The following is a 20691-nucleotide window of genomic DNA, read 5'->3' on the forward strand; positions in this document are numbered from 1 at the left end:
TAATAAAGCACCATCAGGATGCCTGCTGCTTAACTGACAGGGATTTAGTTAAATCTTAGAAGAAGTGATCTCCCTTCTTAATCTAAGAAGACTTCCTGGAGCTGGAAAGGCTTCAGAGATTCAGGAAGAAACAGAGGGAGTGCTTCATTGGCTTGGCCTCTGTATACTCTCTGGTTTTTGTTAGATGTATTGTTCCCCCTAAACTGCCTGTCTAGTCTAGAGAGTCCTTCCCCATACTCCAAACTGCCTGTCCATTCTAGAGATTCCTTCCCCACACTCCATGTCCCTGGGGCTTCTGTCCTTTCATGTGTGGGATGGGGTCAGTGGAAGCCACACAAACTCTCCAGGGGAGTCCTGGGACTATCCTGGCTGGATTTCTGCTCTGCCACAGGCCCCGGCTGCAGCCGAGGCACCGCTGCGTGGTCCAAGTATCATTTCCCTTTTCCTCATTCTAGTTCAGCCATGATCTTGTTTTGAAACCCCAACGGGTTGTTGTTTTGTTTTGTTTTGTTTTGCCAGCTCAACTCCAGCCCTGTGAACTTCCTCCTGCGCAAGACAGCCAGGCTGTGCCTACCTCAGCAGATAGGTAGGCCTGAAGCCAAGAGGTGCTATCCTGTGGAAATGATGGGTTTATTTGGAGCAAACCAACGCACGGTCGCTGCTCCTTTCCATTTGTAGGTCCAGAAACAATATTAGGTCCAGGAACATGGCACAGTGTGGCCCAATGCAGCCAAGTCTTCCCCAAAGACAACGTGTCTGACCTGAAGTCACAGAGTGCAAGACCTGTACTTGGGCTCGCAGCCCAAGAGGACCCTGTAGAACTGTGATGTATGTCATAGTGTCCATGTCAGCCTCGTTTTGGTCTCCAGAACCACTCATCCCAAGATCTGCTCCTCACTGGGTGCAGGCCAAGTGTGAGGGGTGGGTTAGGGTGGAAAGGCCCTGATTAAAGGTGGGCAGCAGTGGACACAGCTGGAAGCTCCAAGGCACAGGAATGCCTCGGTGGTGGTGCCTGGTGTGGAGGAAGGTTGCATCCCCACCCCCGTAGTGCCCATCCTCCACCCAAGCCACCAGCTTCTGCGGAAAACGTGGGGACCAGGCGCAGCCACTCCTGGCTGCAACTGCCGCTCCCCTCTTGCTGGAGAGCCCGCCCCGGAGGAGGGGCCGGCTCCGCCCCATCTCCGGGCCGCCTCCCTCCCTCTCTCCTAGCTGCGCCGGGGCCGCGCGCCCCCTCCTATCTCCCCCTCCTCCGCCCTGCGTACCCCGCCCGTGATCGCATCGCGAGCCCCTCCCGCTGTGCGGGGCTGGGGGATTCGGCCGCCCCCGCCCCAACCAGGAGGCGGCGGCGGCCACCCTAGGCTGCAGTGGGGACCAAGAGCTAAGGCCTGGCGGCGGCCCTGCGTCTGGACCGGGCACGCGGGGTCTGTGCCTCTGCGCCCCAAGCCCAGGGCCGCGGTGCCTGGTCTCGCCACAGGCTGGAAGAGGTAAAGGCAAGTCTGGAGCGTGCTGCGGGACTGGTCCTGGAGAGGCTAGGCAGGGAAGACCTCAGCCGCTGCCCCCTCCTCCCCTGCCTTCTTCCCTGTTGCCCTCCCGAGGCCGCGAGGCCGCTAGAACTGGGAGAGATTCTGGGCAGGCCAGGCTTCCAGGCATCCAAGGGGTTAATTTAAGGAATTAAAATCAGAACGGGTTTGGGACCAGGCTTCCCCTCCCCCCTCCCGCCTGTCACTGCCTGAGCCTTGTTGGGGGGCGGGGGCGGGCTCCAGAAAAAAACCCACTGGGACTCTGGACCTTGGAGAGGGAGAAGGGGGAGTGCCCTGAAACCCCAGCTCTCTCCACCTGCTGGTGATGGAATGGGGGAGGGTCTTGGTAGGCCTGGCTGGGCACCTGTGCGGTTGTAGGTGCGTGCCGGTGTGCACGTGTGATCGTTCATATATGTGCACACATGTTTCTGCCTCCCCACACCTCAGTGCCTTGGCGGTGACTGTTTCCCACAATGTCTCTGGAGGTGTGGGCTCCACTCCATCGCCTTGCATGTGTGTGTGATACTGTGCCTGTGTACGCTGCCTACAGTCTGCCTAGAGAAGAGTGAGGCCTGCCCCCCTCCCTTTGGTTTAGCCTGCGGTGAGGGGCTCAGATGGTTTTCCGGGTGTGGGATCCAGGTGCTGGAGCCTGCGTGTGTGTGACCTTGGGAGGCGTGTGCATGTTTGCAGGACCACGAGAGGGGGTGCTTAGAACAGAAAGGCAGTGTGTGGGGGGTGGCCAGGAAGCAGAAGACTGCGATGGCTCCTGTGGGTTTTTACCAGGCTGGGTGACTATTCTGGAGGTACCAAGTTTGGGTTATATAGCTGAAGGGCTCAGGCCCAGGCTTCTTGGAGGATTGGGCAGGGGTTTAGACAGGCAAGGCATTCCTTTATTCTCCACCCACTGGGCCATAATGGGGGTATAACGTGGACACCTCCAGTTGCCTCTTCAGCCTCAGAATGCCTCCACCTGCTGGTGGAGGCCTCCTGTAAACACCTAGTTTAGAGCTTGGTGTTGGGGCTTCTAAATCCATCTAACACCACCCAAACCTTCTCCACTCTGTTGTCTGATTTCCGCCTTCTCTGCTTCCTTCCTGGATTTTACATGGGAAGGAGGAGGGAAGAGCTCCTGGGCCCCCGAAGGCCAAGTGGGAGGGGGAGAGAGAGACGATAACCGTGGGTAGGTCAGGCAGCAAGTTGGGAGCCAGAAAGGGAAATCACAAAAACTCTGCTAGCCTTCACTTTTGCCTGATCTGAATTTAACTGGTGGGACAGGGGACAGAGATCTGTGACATACACACATTTATTCCTACATTGAGGAGACCTAGCTTTCAGGGAGGGTAAAGAGGTGGTGAAGGTTGTCAAAATGTAGTAGTTTCCTTGCCTCTGAGTTCCCTAGAACTTCCTCTGATAATGCTTTGTGTCGTCAACAGATATTCCCTTAGTGCTACTACGGGGCCTTTCTCTATGAACACTTCAGGATTGGTACAGACACCCCGCTCTCAGCCAGAAGTAATGTAGCATCGAATATGAGTTGATCAGGAAGTGTTGTGTTCAAATCCCAGTTTGTCAAGGGTTTTATTTATTTACTACTGTATTACAAACGCCCATAGAATTTAGAAACGCTGGATGGCATTTGCTTGTTCGCTTGCTTATTTCAGTGCCGAGAATTGAACTCAGGACCTTATACATACTAGTCATATGATCTACCACTGGCCTTAAACTTGCAGTCTTCCTGTCTCCCAGTTTGCTAGGACTTCAGGCGTGTATCAACCACTAGTGATGACACTATGTCTCATGGTCTGAGCTCCCTGGGACTATGGCTATGGGATCTGTGGATCTCACTTGGAATCACATACACAGCCTCTCAAAGGAGACCTCTCAGCCCCCCCCCCGCCCGGGCCACCTTCCCACTGTAGCCTCAGGTCATCCTACACAGCTGGGACCCAGCCTCTGGGTCACAAGGCTCCCTAAGGGGGAAATGTTCCAAGATGACAAGTCCTGATGGACAACTACTTAGTGGCTTCTGCTTGCATGAAGCTTGCTGATACCCATCTGGCCAAGCTCTGAGTTAGTGTGCGAGGCACACAAGGCACATAAGGGTAACATTAGAAAGCCTGGTTCCTCAGAGGTCCTCATGCAGCAGCAATTTGTTACAGGTCCTTACTGGTCACAGGTAAGTGATCTGACCAATCTGAGCCTTAGCTTCCTCATCCCAGCACTGAAGCCTTCTACTTCCTTGGGAGCATTGTGGTGAACATGGTGACGTGCCAGGAGTAATTAGTAGACAGACATCGATCCACGTGACTTTGACATCTTGTGCTGGGCACATGACATAGAATAAAGCAGGTGATCACGGCGTCTCAGAGTAGAGCAAACCATGGGGACGAGAAGACACAGAGTTCTGTCCTCTTAGTAAGTGACTGGGGAGCCATCATGCTTTACAAGGTCATTTGTGGATTTTTAATCTGTTCATTTAGTTGCATGATGGTAAGTGTTGAAAATAGCTTTGGTTGGGTGCTGAAGACATGGCTCAGCAGTTGAGAGCACTTGTAACTCTTGCAGAAGACCTGACTTCAGTTCCAAGCATGCACACGATGACTCAAAACTATTTGAAACTCCAGGCCCGAGGGATTCAATACCCTTTTCTGATCAGAAGTGCACATGGTGCACGTACATGCAGGCAAAACACTCACACACCTAAAACAAAAATAAATCTTTTCTAAAAATTCATTTTAGAAAATTACTTTGGCTGTGTGAAATTTAAATTTATCCATGACTTGGTGATTCCTCTAACAGGGGCACTTAAGTGCCCCGTGTGAAGATGGTCATTTGTAGAGTTCCTTCCTGCCTGTAGTGTATAGGTAATGGTGGATCTGATTTATGTGTGTACCAATGATCCCCAGCTTGTGGGACCTGCTGTCACTCAGAGATTGGAGTAAGGGAGGACTTGTGCTGTGATGGGACTTGAGGTGTCAGTGAAAGGCTCTATGGAAAAGGTGGCATTTGAGCTGAGTCTACAAAACTTACTAGATGGAGAATAAAGTCTCAAGAAGGGAGACCAGCATGAGCCTAAACTTGAAGATGTGACAGGGCCCAGTGCTTCCCAATGGAGCATGGGGCATCCCTCATGGGGCTCAATGGCAATTTGTGTGGAAAAGGGGGGCAGAAGCTGGTGCTGGCAGAGCTGAGAGCTGGTCAGATCCAGCCGCCCTTGAAGACAAGATCTGCAGGTGTACCTCACTGCTGGGCAGATAGGCTGGGGAGAGAGCTAAGCTGGATTGCTGGTACTGTCCAAGCACTCAGGAGCAGAGGCAGAAGGATCAAAAGTTCAAGATCATCCTTGGCTTCACAACAAGTTTGAGAAAGGCCTAGGCTACATAAAAACCTGTCTCAAAGGAGGAGGAGTAAGAGACCATTCTTCAGAGATTATTTTATTTGTTTGGGGTGTATGTGTGTGTGTGTTCATGTGTGTGTGCATGTGTGTGTGTGTGCATGTGTTAGATACTTTCTTGTTCTTCACCTCATTTTTTACCAAAGGGTCTCTGACTGAACCTGGGGTTTACTAGTTTGGCTGGGCTGGGTGACCACTGTGTCACCTGTACCTCCCTGGTCACTTACTAAGAGGTCAGAACTCTGTGTCTTCTCGTCCCCATGGTTTGCTCTACTCTGAGACGCCGTGATCAGGTGCTTTATTCTATGTCATGTGCCCAGGACAAGATGTCAAAGTCAGGTGTATCAATGTCTGTCTACTAATTACTCCTGGCACATCACCATGCTCACCACAATGCTCCCAAAGAAGTAGAAGGCTTCAGTGCTGGGATGAGGAAGCTAAGGCTCAGATTGGTCAGATCACTTGCCTGTGGCCAGTAAGGACCTGTAACAAATTGCTGCTGCATGAGGACCTCTGAGGAACCAGGCTTTCTTGTTTCCTCCTTCCCAGTTCTGGGATTATAAATGTACACTGGACTTTTAGTGTGAGGATCTGAATTCAGATCTTCATGCTCCCGCAGCAAGCACTTTTTCCACAGCCAATTTTACATTGTAAGTGACATACATGATTGTATACATGATAATACTTGTAAAAAGCTTCAGAAGTCATGAGGATTGTAAGGTAGATGAGTTTAAGTCCAGATAGATGAGGATAAAAGTCTGACGTGCAACCGTGACTACAGGAAAAGCAAGAAGTCAACCATTCAGATAGTGTGTGTGTGTCAAGGGTGGAGATGGAAGAAAAGCTAGAGTCGTGTCGCTGTCCAGGGTGCTGAAAGATAAGGCTGTTGGTTAAGTTGGGAATTGTACAATGTTATTAAGAGTTTAGAATTAGCCACTTAAAGGTTTTGGCTGCCAATATTGAAATAACCCATTTGAATTTTTGTTTGTTTTGAGACGGTGTTTCTTTGTGTAGCCCTGGCTGTCTTGGAACTCACTCTGTAGAGCAGGTTGGCTTTGAACTCACAGAGATCCCTGCCGGTGCCTCCTGAGTGCTGGGATTAAAGGCATGCACCACCACTGCCCAGGGTACTCATTTCATCCTTTACTGATTTCTTTTAAATTCACCTCAAGCTTTAAAATAGAGGAGAGAACAGGGCGGGAAGAGGGGAGGAAGAAGGAAGAGATCTTTAGCTCAGTGTCAAGCTCAAGGCATTTTCTGTATCTCTGACCCATGAAAGTAGGTTATCTCTAAGGTGTTCATCCTCACCTATCTTAAAAAATGCTCCTGGACTCTCCCACACTGCCTACTTCCCAGCACAGGAGACTCGTGTCCACTCAGGGCCTGGCCTTAGCCTATGCCCACAGCAGCCAGACACGTTAAAGCCGCCATCTTAGCAGTCCCCAGTGGGTCCTCCTCAGTCCCAGCCCTGTGTGAGCTTGCCCACTCCTTCCAGATTGCATCCACTCTTCCCTAAGTTCCCTGCTAAACTCCTGTTTCTGCTGTTGGTTCTTGAGAATTCTTTGGCTCTTCTCTCTCTTCCATCTTTTGAAGGTTCCATCTTCCTCTCTACCTCCTTCTGTTCTTTCTCTGTTCCCACCCTGGGCTTGCTGTCCAGTATCATTTTATTTATTTTAAAGTATAAGTTTGGGGCTGGAGAGATCACTAAGTGGTTAAGAGTGCTCATTGCTCTTGTAGAGGACCCAAATAGGGTTCCCAGCACTTACCCACATGGCTGCTCACAGCCATCTATAACTCCAGTTTCAAGGGATCTGATTCTCTTCTGGCCTCCAATGATACTGCATACACATGGTGTACTGATGTATATTCAGGCAAAATGCTCATACACACAAAAATAGAAATAAATAAGCCTTGTTTGTATTTAAGTTAAAAAAAAAAAGATGTAGCCTCAGCTGGCTTCAAACTTGCTATATAGTTGAGAGTGACTTTAAACTTCTGATCCTCCTGCCTCTACCTTGAGTCTTCTAGGGTTATAAGCATTATCTGGCAAGTAATGTATTTAATTTTTTGAAATTACACTCCTTTGCTTTGCGTGTGGGTGCACGGAATTGGGTGTACACGTGGACAACTTGTAGGATTCCATTTTCTCTTTCCACCGTGTGGACTCCAGTTATCAGGAATGTGGCAAATAGCTTTACCCACTGAGGCACCTAACTGTCCCCAAGAGTGTATTTTTGGCAGCATCCTGCAAAGTAGGTACAAAAAGCTTTACTCCTGGTTTATATTACTATTGTCATTACTACCACAACCACAACCACCACCACTATCTTAAATATATGCATGTTTTCTTGCATGTCTGTATGTATGTATGCATTACATATGTTTCTGGTTCCTGTGGAGGCTGAAAGCAGATCCTCTGGAATCAAAGTTACAGGTGGTTCTAAGTATCCATGTGGGTGCTGGGAATCACACTCATCTCCTCTGGAAGAGTAACAAGTGATATTAACTACTGAGCCATCCCTTCAGCCCCATTTGTTTGTTTGTTTTTGCTTCTCTTCACCCCAAGACTGGGCCTCACTCTGTAGCCCTAGCTGGCCTAGACCTTGTAAACCAGGCTGACTTTGAATCCACAGAGATCCACCTGCCTCTATCTCCCAAATGCTGGGAGTAATGGCATGTGCCACCACACCCAACTCTTTTAATTCTGTGAATGCATTTGCCTTCATGTCATAGAGATCATCAGAGTCCCTGAAACCACAGTTAAGTATGATTAGGAGCTGGCTGGAGTGGGTACTGGGGATGGAGCTTAGGGTCTTCTGCAAGAGCAGTACGTGTTCTTAACCACAGAGGCTCTAGTCCTCTCCCATACCCTTTCTGACCATGTCATCTTCTACCCACATTTGTCTGTGCGACCCGTATATGCTGAGCACTGTGCCCGTATAGTGTGTGACACGGAGCAGTACTCAGTAAGTGTACAGAGAATGAATTCATTATTAACCACAGCTTTGGTTGATAAGGTGAGAAGAGGGTTTTATTTAAAGTGACAGAAATCCAATCTTATTTACTTTTTTTAAAAAAGATTTATTTACTTTTATATTTAAATTGGTACACTGTAGCTGTCTTCAGACACACCAGAAGAGGGCATCAGATCCCATTTCAGAGTGTTGTGAGCCACTATGTGGTTGCTGGGAATTGAACTCAGGACCTCTGGAAGAACAGTCAGTGCTCTTAACCACTAAGCCATCTCTCCAGCCCTAATCTTACTTACTTTATTACATCATTTATTCGTGTGTGTGTGTGTGTGTGTGTGTATACTTGTACTATGGCCTAGAATAGGGAGGTAAAAGGACAACTTAAAAGTCAGTTCCTTCCTTCATTGTGTGGGTCCTGGGGTTTGAACTCAGGTTCAGGCTTGGTGACAAGAACCTTTGTCTGCTGTGCCCTCTCACCAGCCCCCGATTTTATTTTAACCAATAAAAGATCTTAACACTTCCTGTGACTGTGAAAAGGGAAGATGAAGGGGTCCTGGGAATAACTACGTGCAAGTTCTCAGAGAAGTGGGGCAACTCCTCAGCTCCTGGCTCTGCTTCCCTGGTTTTTCACATGTTTTCCCTCCATGCATGGACTCTGTGTGGTGGGTCAGTCTGTGCACTGACAGCCCTTTTCTCCTCCATAGTTCAGTGGAGACTGCACAAGTCTCAGAAAGCTTCATCCTAGCATATGATCCCCAAAGGAAAAAAGGAAGACCCCCTCCCCAAATCTCCCAGTGAAGGATTCCACTGACTCAGTTTGAGGAATGTACCCATCCTGGGTCAGTCATTATGACCAGGGAAGTGGAATTAGATCCTGTGTCCACTTACTAGGAATAAGGTAGGCCTTCCAGAAGCACATGGAGTAGAAAGGGGGAGCACATCAAAGAAAGGCCGCATGTCCAAAAGGTGGAGTTGAAAACAATGTCCCCTGCAGGACTCACCAGGGTCCACATGGTAGTGGAAGTCACAGAGTAAGATCACCTGTGCTGCTGGCAGTAGCAACAGGTAAGATTGTGACAGGAGACACTTAGCTTGGGATGATTTATGTCTTGTTTGGAGTGGTGAGATGGGCCTGAAAGGATAAACTAAATAAATAAATAAATAAATAAATAAATAAATAAATAGTAAAATTACTCCAGTGAGTTCTGCCTGTAGAATCCTAGCCAGAGAAATCTGAAAGCTGGGCTTGGAAAGAAAGGAGCCCTGAGATGCCTATACTGGATTGGAGAAGCAGTCTGGGCACAGCCAGAGGGTGGGGCTAGGCATAAATGGGGGTGGGTCTCAGGGCTGCAGAAGTTTTTAAGATGGGAGAAGCAGAAGATACATGAGCATCTCTGACTGTTCTCCCCCCATGCTCTCCCATGCTCTCCCCATGCTCCCCCATGCTCCCCCTGCACAGGCAGGAATCTAAATATCTAATGAAACTGTGCTTGTCTTTTTTTATCTTTTCTCATCCACTGTCTACGTTCCATCATTCTCCATTGTGTGTGTGTGTGTGTGTGTACACGTGTGCACATGTGTATTTTTGTATGTGTAGCACTCATATTTGTGTAAGTATGTCAGCATGTGATGGTCCAAGGTTGATGTTAAGAGTCATCCCCTCTTGATCTTTCACCTCAGTCACTGAGGAAGAGTCTATCAGACGAACCTGGAGCTCTCTGATAGGTCTTGAAGGCCAACTTGTTCTGGGGAATCTCCTGTAACTGCTTTCTGTTGCTGGAATTACAGGCAGGCATCCATGCCTGCCAGGCATTTATGTGAGTTTCTGGGGATCTGAACTCTGGTCTTCGTACTTGCCTAGCTAGCACTTAACTTGAGCCATCTTCCCAACCCCCATCACCTTCTGGGTTGTATTCGGGGAACGCTTCATGCTCACGTAGTGTGAAAGTCTACACAAGAGTACTCCCAAGAACAATTCATAGTCATTTCTCAGGTGCAGTAGGCGGAGGGCAGCTGCGGGATGTGCTGGGGTAAAGAGCTTCTGGGAAATCAGTAGCCACTCTTCCCATCCTCTTTGTTGCTTACCCATAGGCCTGACACAGACCTGTTTCTCTCTCTCCTTGATTTCCTGGAGCCTGGCTAGTAGGGTGCCATGATAGCTAAAAAAGTGTTCTTCAAAAGTGGGAAGGGACAGGGAGAGAGTTGGAAGCAAACATAGGACTCGGCCGTGCTTAGCTGGAACAGACAGGTACACGGGTCAGAACAGCCCTGCTCCCCACCAGCTGTGTACATGAACTGGGGATCTCCAGGCCCACTGTTGTGTGACAAAACACTACACACTTGTCAGCTCACCCCAGATACGGAGTCCCAACAGATCAAAGTATGGGTATCACCAAAGGCCAACTTGGTGAACCGATGAGTTTTATTGGGGTAACTTAGAAGACTGTGGGTGAGAAGTGACTTACAGGCGCAGAAATCACTGAGTCAGCTGCATTACGAAGGCCCACCCCACAAAGCCTGCACCCCACAAAGCCTGGGAAACAGGAGCTCATTGTACAGCCTGCTTACTAAGCTCAACAGGTTGGAGAGTTGCCTTCCCTAGAGACCCAGGTGGTCTAGACTCAGCTTGTTTTCACTTCTTCCTCGAAGCTGGTCCGCATAGCTTGTCTGAGGATGAGTCAGCTGTCTTTATTGTTTACTCTTGGGAGGGAGGGGCCTACTGGGTCCCGGTCAGTTTCAGGGACTTGGCACTATTTTGAGTTGTTTACCTTCTAGTTTAAGGCCTCCTCCAGGATAGAATGTTTCAATTTCAGAAGAAACTGCTCCACAAGTCTGGCCTCAGTCTGGTGTAATGAATCTATTTGGGTGTTCTGTATCTTATCTTTCCCTTTCTTCCTTTCTTCCTTTCTTCCTTTCTTCCTTTCTTCCTTCCTTCCTTCCTTCCTTCCTTCCTTCCTTCCTTCCTTCCTTCCTTCCTTCCTTCCTTCCTTATTTTTTTTCTTTTCGGTTTATTGAGACAGGGTTTGTCTGTGGACCAGCTCTGGGTTATCCTGGAACTTATTCTGTAGACCAAGGTGGCCTCAAACTGATAGAGATCCGCCTGCCTCTGCCTCCTGAGTGCTGGGGTGTAAGCACATGGCACTGTGCCTGACTCAAGCTCTTCCGTTTCTTCTTGAGTCAGTTGGATGTTTTATGTTTTCCTAGAAAAGCATTCAGCTCATTCAGATTTTCAAGATTTGGGGCCAAGAGTTGTACCTAGTACTATTTAGTACTATTTTCATAACTGAAAAAAAGTCTATCTGCATGCCAGTCACGTACCTCGCTTCATTATAAGGTTGCATGTGTGTGTGTGTGCTTGCGCGCTCTCTCTCTCCCTCCCTCCCTCCCTCCCTCCCCCTCCCTCTCTTGCCCTCTCCCCCCTCGCTTTCTCTCCATATATATATGTACATAATTAGTGTTTTCTAGAAAGTCATTTTAAAAATTCATTCCCATTGGCTACTTTTTAGAATTTAATATACTTAAAGGACAGTGATCTTGGCACACTTACTAGTATTTGGTAACCTTAGTCTTTTTTGTATAGTCCTGGGAATTGAATCTAGGACTTGTGTATGCAAGACATGTGCTTTACCAACTGAGCTGTTCTTCAAAATTAATTACCAGATATTCGTTTAAAATGAAGGAAGAAAGGAGGTTAAGTTGGGTGTGGCACAAAGTCCTGTAATCTTAGCACTTCAGAAATGGAGACAGGAAAGTTAGGAATTGAAGGGCAGCCTGGGCTTCATGAGACTCTATTTAAAGAGAAAAGGGGACTGCAGAGATGGCATATCAGTTGGGAGTGCTTGCTGGCAGCTCATAACCGCCTTTAACTCCAGTTCCAGGGGCTCTCTCTGGCTCTCCTCAGGCACCTGCACACTCAGACTCAGACCTACACAGACACAAACACATGAGTTAAAATGAAGTAAATCTTTTGGTTTGTTTTTTTTTTTTTTAAGAAAGGAGACAAGAAAAAAAATCCTCTTGGTGGTTCTAAATGTGGGGAAAAAAAAATCTAACTGTGGATCCAAATGTGAAGAGGGCCACCTGACCCAACATGCTTGCACATCTCTCAGCTGTCAGCAGCTGTGGCAGCAGGGTTGTTTAAAATGCTTATTTTAAAAATATCCTGGGGGCTAGCAAGATGGTTCAGAAATAAAAAGCACTAACTGTTCTTCCAGAGAACCTGGGTTTTATTCCCAGCATCTACATGATAACACACATCTGGTTCCAGTTCTAGATCTAATGCCCTCTTCTGGCCTCTGTAGGCACCAGGCACACAGGTATGAAGAGACATAAATGCAGACAAAACACTCATACACATAAACATAAAGTCATTTTAAAAATTTAAAAATACTCTGGAAAAAAATAAAGCCTTAAGCACTAAAGAACACACGTGTGTAATTGGTAACAGCCTCTGGGTGGGAACAGACTTCCTCAGCGGAACAACGAAATCAGAAATCATTCAAGTTTTACTGAGGTGTACTTTCAACATATCAATAAAAAACATAAAGTAAAAGCCAATCAACATACTTGAGAATATATTTCAGTACATAAAGGACAAGAGATCAATATTATAAAACTCCTTTGCAGATCAGTAAGGATACAGGAATGTTCAATGTAAAAACGAGCAGAACTGGGCCGAGCGTGGCAGCTGGTGCCTGTAACCCCAGCATTTGTAAGGCTGACGAAGGAGGACTGTGGATAGTCTGAGACCAGCTATATGCTATATGGTGAGACCCTGTTTCACAAAACTCGATCTGGTGAGAGATCAGCCGGTTATAGCTTTTGTCCTGGTAGCCCTAACAATCTGAGTTCAGTCCCAGGGCTCACATGGTAGAAGGTGAGAACTGTCTCCCACAAACTATCCTCTGACCTCCATGTATCCGTAGTGTAGCAGTTGTGCACCCCTCCTAGTATGTGCATGTGCACGAGTGCGCGCGCGCGCGTGCGCACAAACACACACATAAATATCATAGTGTATAGTCAAATCACTAAGAGACGTGGATGGCTGACAAATGGCAGGGAAGTGTCCGAACAAGGCAATCTAAGAAACTCAGGTGAAGAAACCAGGTCAGTTTTCACTTTCAAGTTTGTAAGAGCACACAGAGACCAGACAGGAAACAGGAATCTGGTGGTGGTAGGTAGGCAGTGGGGGGCCATGAAAGGAGTCTTTGAACAGAAATCCTGTACTGAAAGAGGGATCTGGAGTGGGGTGTGGAGGCAAATGCCCACACTGCAGACAATGGAGCAGGAAAGGCACACGTAGCAGACCAGCTCAGCCTGGGCTGCAGAGTGAGACATGTCTTAAAAATAACAAAAAAATGGTAATTAATTTAAAGGGGGGCATATCCTTTTGTAGGATGAAGGAGTTGTGAGACTGAAGGCTAGCCTGAGTGTGAAGAACACAAAGCATGGAAGGATGTTTGGGCTGAAAGCATCTGAAAGAGAAAAAAAAAAAAAAAACACCAAGATGGCCAGAGGTATACCTGGGAGGCAGGTGGCAACATGGAAGGAGACCAGGCTGCTGGGAGTGAGTTGGGGTTTAGAATCTGTTTTGACGTTTTGACACTGTGGGTCACTGAGTTCATCTAGAGTCCCATGACTAGAGATTAGCAACACAAATGAGTCATTTGGAAAATTAAAAAAAAAAAAAAAAAGACAAAATACATAGGCTGGAGAGATGGCTCACTGGGTTAAAGCCCTTTCCATGTAAGCCCGAGAAACCTGGGTTTCATCCCAGAACCCATATCAAAGCTGGATGCCATTGTATGCATCTGTGATCCCAGCATCCCTACCATGAAGTGGGAGGCAGACACAGGAGAGCTGGCCAGAAGCCAGCCAGCCTGACTTCCACAGCCACCAAAACAGGGACCAATCCTGCCTTTAAAATGAGATGGAAGGTGGAGAGATGGCTTAGTGCTTAAAGTGCTTGCCCCACAGAAGTTTGGATCCACCATATAAATGCCAAATGGCCATGGCGGCCTGCCTGTGACTCTAGCTAGCCCCAGAAGGCAGAGATAGGGGATTCCCCAGAGAAGGATGGCTGGCAGGACTAACTAGGTATAATCAGTGAGCTCTGGGTTTGATTAAGAAACCCTGCCTCAGTAATTAAGGTAAGAGGGTGATCAAGGATAGTCTCAATATTAGCTTAGGAATTGGAAAGGCGGGGACCAACCCCTGAAAGTTGTCCTCTGACTTCCACACACATGCTGTGGCACACGGAGTCAAATGCACTTCGGCACATGAGAGCCTGCAAAAGTCATATACATCATGTTGGCAACAAAATCTGTATTAAGCAAAAAGTTTTGGGCACATTTGGGTGTCACTGTTCCAGTGACATCACATTTGATGTCAGAAAACAGAAAAGAACCCTTTTCTTCTGTCCCACAGAGAAGACAGGCCACCAGAAGCTCCAGGCTCCTGTCCTGCTCTCTGCACACAGGTCTTGGGGTGCCTGTGTCAACCAGGAGTGGGAGACTTGTTCATTTCTCTCCAGCCAGCCAAACCACGTGTGCTTCCCTGGAGCCAGGGGCTGCAGTCAGCTCTGCCCATTCAGAGTTGACCTGGGAAACAGTTCTCTCTACAAGAAAACTGGGCTCTTACTCTCTTACTCTCTTGCCTCTAGCTTCTCCTCGCCCTTCCTCCCTTCCCTTCCCCTCTCTCCATGTGGTCATGGCCGACCTCTACTCCTCTACCTCTCTGCTCTCTCTCTTTTCTTCCATATCTCCTGAATAAACCCTCTCCCCTTTGGAAAAAAAAAGAAAAAGAAAAAGAAAATTGGGAGTGTAAGGAAGAAGTAAAGCTGGGTAGCAGGACTGTAGGGCACTTTAATAAACACATGGGTTCCCACTTAACTGTTCAGTAATGTAGGATGTTTTCATGTTCAGCCAATGCAGCCAGCCATCACAAACTTAAACTATGGCTGTCCTGTATCCAGAAGAAGCAAGCCCACATTCTCATTCCTGCAACCTAGCCAGTCCGAGTAGAACATTGTGCTATGTTTGATTAAGTAATAATCTAGTCTTCAGGGGTTTGGAATCTGGGATCAAGATTGAATGATGAAGAGAAAACTGTATAGCTTTGGTTTTGGCTTTGTTCAGCCAAAGAGGAAAAGGGGGGAAAACACCTAGTCCACAGCCCACAGCTTTGACTAGTAGCAAGGACTCTCTGACCACCCCCAGCCAACCCACCAGTGTTACAGTCCCCATTCTTGGTGCTCTGAGTCCCCCTGTGAGAGGACGGAAGGGAGCCTCTGTTTAGGGATAGAAAAGACACAAACTTAGGGGTAACATATTTTCTAGGCTTTTCTAGAAATGGTCTTGATCTTCGAGAGGGCTTTCTATCACCTTGCCTCCTTTATCCCCAGAATGTTTATCCAAAGCCAGAGACTTCATTGAAAGTTAGAATTCTAGAATCGATTTCGAGATGGTGGTGAGGACAGGGAATCGGAGTTATCTCTTAGCAACAGTCCCCCTGTGTCACCCACTGCCAGAGCCCAGACTTGGGAGGAGGGCTTTAGCCAGGGCCCCCTGCCATGGGGCAATGCAGGCCCCTAGCTCCTTGGTCCCTTCCTACTTAAGCTGAACTACCCTCACCCAGACTGCTTATAATGGACGTTTCCATGGAGAGGACACAGGAGGGCCAGAGGAGTCAAGAGCAGGCAGGCCCCAGGCTGCCCTCCCTCTGAGTTTCCCGCCTCCTCTCTTTGCTTGAGTTCACTTTAGTTTAAAGCTAAGAACTGGCTCTTCATTATCTCTCAGTCAGATTAGATTACTGGCCCCGGGCAGAAAGGCCCTCTCCAGGCAAGCGATCTTCTCCTTCTGCCCTCAGGTTGGCTGAAGCCAATCTTGTTGGATTTTACTGAAGCAGCCATAGCAAAGACCACGACAGCTAACAGCATCCTAACAATTTTCTGATGATGTGGCAGCCTTTGTGGGGACATGGCCTCAGCTCCAGGGGCTGATTTGCTGTTGTGTCAGGGTTCACCATTTTTATGTTTTTTATTTTATTTTATTTTTTGAGGCAAGGTCTTTCTGTGTAGCCTCAGTTGGCTTGGAGCTCTCACTAGGTAAACCAGGCTGGCCTTCAACTCACAAAGATCTGCCTGCCTCTGCTTGCAAAACAGGGTTTCTCTGTGCAGTCCTGGCTGTCCTGAAACTCACCCTGTAGACCAGGCTGGCCTTGAACTTAGAGGAATCCACCTGCCTCTGCCTCTGCCTCTGCCTCCCAGTGCTGGGTTCAAAGGCGTGCGTCACCACCTCCTGGCTGTTCTGACTTGAAAGCCATTTTTTAACAGCTTGGGTCAAAAGCAGTCTTCATAGGAAAACAACTCAACGAGAAGGGGGTTACTTTAGCTCAGAGATCACAGTTCCATCCATCATGGCAGGGAAGTCAAGGCAGCAGGAACTTGCAGCAGCTGGTTGCATTGCAGGATCAGAAAGCAGGGCATTGAAGGCGAGCTGCTGCTCAGTTCTTAATCCATGCACACGGTCCAAGTCCAGGGTCCCTGTCAGAGAATGATGCCACCCACAGTGGGCAGTTTTTTCCACCTCGACAACTGAAATCAAAATTCCCCAGTGACCCATTTCCCAGATGATTCTAGATTCTGTGAAGGAGATAATTATCACTAATCATCACAGGGCGAGGGAGATGGCTCAGTGGGGTAAAGGTGCATAGCAGGTAAAGAACATTACCACAATCCTGACAGCCCAACCTCCAACCTGGATCCCATGTGGTGGGAGGAAAGAACTGACTCACAGCTTGACCTCTGACCTCCACACATGTGCCATGGCATGATCACCCATCCCACCCACACAAAATAAATGAACTAAGTGTAAAGGGATAAAAAGCCACTTAACTACCATAGGGCTTAGCCTATTATCTGAAAAAGGAGTCTATCTGTCTCTAATTTCTCAGTTAAGATGTTTTCCCCTAGTACAAGGAACAAGAAAAAAGGGGAGTTGATCATTTGCCCCAGTCCACATGGATGGACTAAAAAAGTGGGAAAGGCAGACTCTCCAAGATCCAGGCAGAGTGCTGATCTAAGGAGGACTAGGTCCTGGGTGGCCGTGGGATGTCTCTCTATCGGTGAGGAAATGGCAGAATGCAGGCAGAAGTCTGGAACCCATCAGGAGGGAGGGGTAGAGCTGAGAGTAGCTTCAAGGTGTGAGTCAGTGGAGGCAGAGAGAGGCCATGGGGCTACCACACAGAGGCTGGAATCGATTAAGCACAGAAAGTCACAAAACCCAGAGGAAAATCACCGTCTTAGTGGGGTTTGATTGCTGTGAAGAGACACCATGACCAATGCAACTCTTTGAACCTCAGTTCCAGAGGTTTAGTGCTTTGTCATCCACGGTGGGGAACACAGAAGCTTATTGGCAGACATGGTGGAGATGGAGCTAAGAGTTCTACCTCTTGGTCCATACACTGGGCATAGCCTGAGCATGTAAGACCTCAAAGCCCACCTCCACAGTGACATACTTTCTCCAAGGCCACACCTACTCCAACAAGGTCCTAATAGAGCCATTCTCTATGGCCTTGAGTCTAGGGGACTGTTCCTATTCAAACCGCCACATCCGCCCCGGGCAGTATCATGGCAGCCTATGGACAGATAAAGTGGACAAAGATCTTGACGACAACTGCACTGTCCTCCGAGGGAGCATGAAGCCTGAATTCAGGCAGTTAAGAAAGGAAGTCAGTGAATCTAGAAGTCACAAGATGGGGAAGGGTGAGAAGCTGCAGGTGGAAGGATGGGTGGCTCACTGCCAGGAATGATAGGAAAGGTAATGGGGCCCTTGGAGGGAAGGGCAGGAGCTCCCTGAAAGCCAGTGTATCCAAGTTTGAGGAAAGGACATCAGTGCCTGGAATGGCGGCATGGAGCAGTGCCACCTACAGCATCATAGCTGGGCAAGCATCTTGGTCTCTACAACTTAGTTCTAGGGGTTTACTGGTCTTCATAAGACGAAAATTACCTGTTTGAAGATCTTAGATGTCACATACATGAGCTAGGGCACTCATAATACCCCAGGGTTCATGCACATGTCTGGACGATTTTATCTACATAGGTATACATAAACACAGCCCTGATAGAGCTACAGAACATTCTCAGTAGCATACAAGGTTCCTTCCTGCACCTTCCCAATTCATGAAGCCCTCTGGAAGAGCCCCTTGCTCTGATGTGTGCTTGGTCTTGCCTTCCAGCTCTGGAATCCTGCAGTGTATTTATTCAGTTTGGCTTCTTTCCTGTAATACTAAAACATTCATCTGTTGTTATGGATACTGGTTTCTTTGTCACTACAGAGTAGCAGTACATTATGAATAGACTAAAGTCAATCCATTCTGCTTTCTTGCTTGGGATCTTAACTCTGTAACATTTGGCAGTTCACCTGCCTTGGCCTACTAAGTGCTGGGATTAAAGACATGTGCCTGGGTTCCACTCTGCTGTTGAAGAGTGCTTGGGCTCCCCTCACCCCAGGATGGGAATCCTTACAATTATAAAATAATTATTTCTTTAAGCCAGGCATGGTGGCTCATGCCTATAATCTTAGCACTTGAGAGGCTAAGAAAAGTAAATCCTTTAAAGTTTGAGGCCAGCCTGAGCTATATTGTGAGTTCCAGGAGTTTAGGGATTAAGACCTTGTTTTAAACAAACAAAAAACTTGGTAACAACAATAATTCATTCTCATTTCTATGAGGCAGCATCTCATGTAGCTCAGTCTAGCTGTACCTATGCATGTAGTTGAGGATAATCATGACTGTCTCATCCTCCTGGATTCCCCTCCCAAGTGCTGGGATTACAAGCACCTGCCCCATTGGCAAACTATTTTTTTTAAATCAAACATTCCCTAAATTTTTAAAAAATCATTTTAATTTATTTTTTTATGTATGAGTGCCTGCATCTATGTATGTGTGTCTTGTGCTTGCCTGGTGCCAGGGACGTCTGAAAAAGTTAACAGATCCCTGGAAGTCGAATTAGAATGGTTGGGAATCATTTGTGTGCGTCTGGGAACCAAACCCAGGTACACTGGGAAAGCAACAAGTGCTTTTAACTGCTGAGCAGTCTTCTCCACCCTCTGAAAACAAATATTAATTAAAAACAAACAAACCCAACTACTTAGGCCTAGTAACCCTAGCACTTGGAAAGCAGGAGGCCAGTGGCTATTGGCTGTCTCTGGCTCTTCCATCCTGGACACGTCAATTTCCCCGCTGAATGGGGTACAGGGTTGCTGGACCTGGGAGTAGCGAGTAGGAGCAGGGCTAGCAAGCTGCTGAGCTTCATTTTCTCTCTTCTAGCCTCCGGGGCCCTGGCTGTTGGTGAACTGAGCCTCCTTGATCTCGCAGGCCGGGCCCACCCGCGGCCTCCCATGAGCGCGCCCGGCTGACCCTGGAGGCGGCCGCGGTGGAGCCGGCGCGCCCCGAGGGCGGCGGGGCCATGGCCTCGCTGGACCTACCATACCGCTGCCCGCGCTGCGGGGAACATAAGCGCTTCCGGAGCCTGTCGTCGCTGCGCGCGCACCTGGAGTACAGCCACACCTACGAGACGCTCTACATCCTCTCCAAGACCAATAGCATCTGCGACGGCGCGGCCGCTGCTGCAGCTGCTGCAGCCGCAGCCTCTGGCTTCCCGCTAACACCTGAGCCCGCCGCCCTGCTGGCTGTCCCCGGGGCCCGGCGCGAGGTCTTCGAGAGCACCTCCTTCCAGGGCAAGGAGCAGGCGGCAGGGCCGGCGCCCGCGGGGCCGCACCTGCTGCACCATCATCACCACCACGCGCCACTGGCACACTTCCCCGGTGACCTGGTGCCCGCCAGCTTGCCCTGCGAGGAACTGGGCGATCCAGGGCTCGTGCCCGCTGCGCGATATGCGCTACGCGAAATCGAAATCCCACTGGGAGAGCTGTTCGCGCGCAAGTCCGTGGCATCCTCGGCCTGCTCGACGCCGCCACCCGGACCTGGCCCTGGTCCTTGCTCCGGGCCCGCTTCTGCATCGCCAGCGTCGCCATCACCTGCGGACGTCGCCTACGAAGAGGGCTTGGCACGCCTCAAGATCCGCGCCCTGGAGAAGCTGGAGGTAGACCGGAGACTAGAGCGGCTGAGCGAAGAGGTGGAGCAGAAGATCGCAGGCCAGGTGGGTCGGCTACAGGCCGAACTGGAGCGCAAGGCGGCAGAGTTGGAGACTGCACGACAGGAGAGCGCGCGCCTGGGACGCGAGAAGGAGGAGCTGGAGGAGCGTGCATCTGAGCTCTCGCGCCAAGTGGACGTGAGCGTGGAACTGCTGGCTTCACTCAAGCAGGATCTGGTGCATAAGGAGCAGGAGCTGAGCCGCAAGCAGCAGTGAGTAGGCCCTGAAGGTCCAGCGGGTGGGTGTCCGTGGATGTCACACACTTATCGCCACATGTGTCTGGGGTGTCTCCTTGTGTCCAGGCTTGGAACATAAGTTTTAAGATGAGTCCGTGATGGTAATGTCAGTGGGTTCAAGAATGTCGTGGTGGTGATTTGGGACCTCTGAGTATGTGGTATTGGGACCTTGTGCCCACCCTTGAAAAGTGTTTCTTCACCTTTGATACCCAGGCCAGGCAGCACTTGCCTTTTTGTACCAGATCTTTCCCATTAGCCTACTGGCCCAGTTCTCCGTGTCTTGTACTTCGTGAAAGCAACCAGCTACAACTGCATCCCTTCCATAAAAACAGAAGAGGGACCATAAACTGGCTTCCTCTTGGCCTTCGGCCTCTGTGCTCTTGCTTTCTTGAAGGCCTTTCCTGTATTTCTAGTT

General features: G+C 48.8%; 1 protein-coding gene across 3 annotated transcripts in view; it reads left to right on the forward strand.

Annotated features, from left to right (window-relative positions):
* The first annotated feature begins 1198 nt into the window (after positions 1-1198).
* Positions 1199-20691, forward strand: part of Fbxo41 (F-box protein 41) — a 32939-nt gene continuing 13446 nt past the window's right edge. The window contains exons 1-3 of one of the 3 annotated variants that reach the window (XM_028762437.1): positions 1199-1484; positions 17987-18166; positions 19215-20252. In XM_028762437.1, the coding sequence (XP_028618270.1) occupies positions 19354-20252 (899 nt within the window). In that variant the 5' untranslated portion in view covers positions 1199-1484; positions 17987-18166; positions 19215-19353. Of the gene's footprint in view, positions 1491-17986; positions 18167-19214; positions 20253-20691 lie in introns of all 3 variants that reach the window. The other 2 variants (XM_028762438.1, XM_028762439.1) reach the window with 2 other exon arrangements.

This window comes from Grammomys surdaster, unplaced genomic scaffold (genome assembly GCF_004785775.1).
Source record: "Grammomys surdaster isolate TR1022 unplaced genomic scaffold, NIH_TR_1.0 133, whole genome shotgun sequence".
NCBI classification, from domain to species: Eukaryota; Metazoa; Chordata; class Mammalia; order Rodentia; family Muridae; genus Grammomys; species Grammomys surdaster.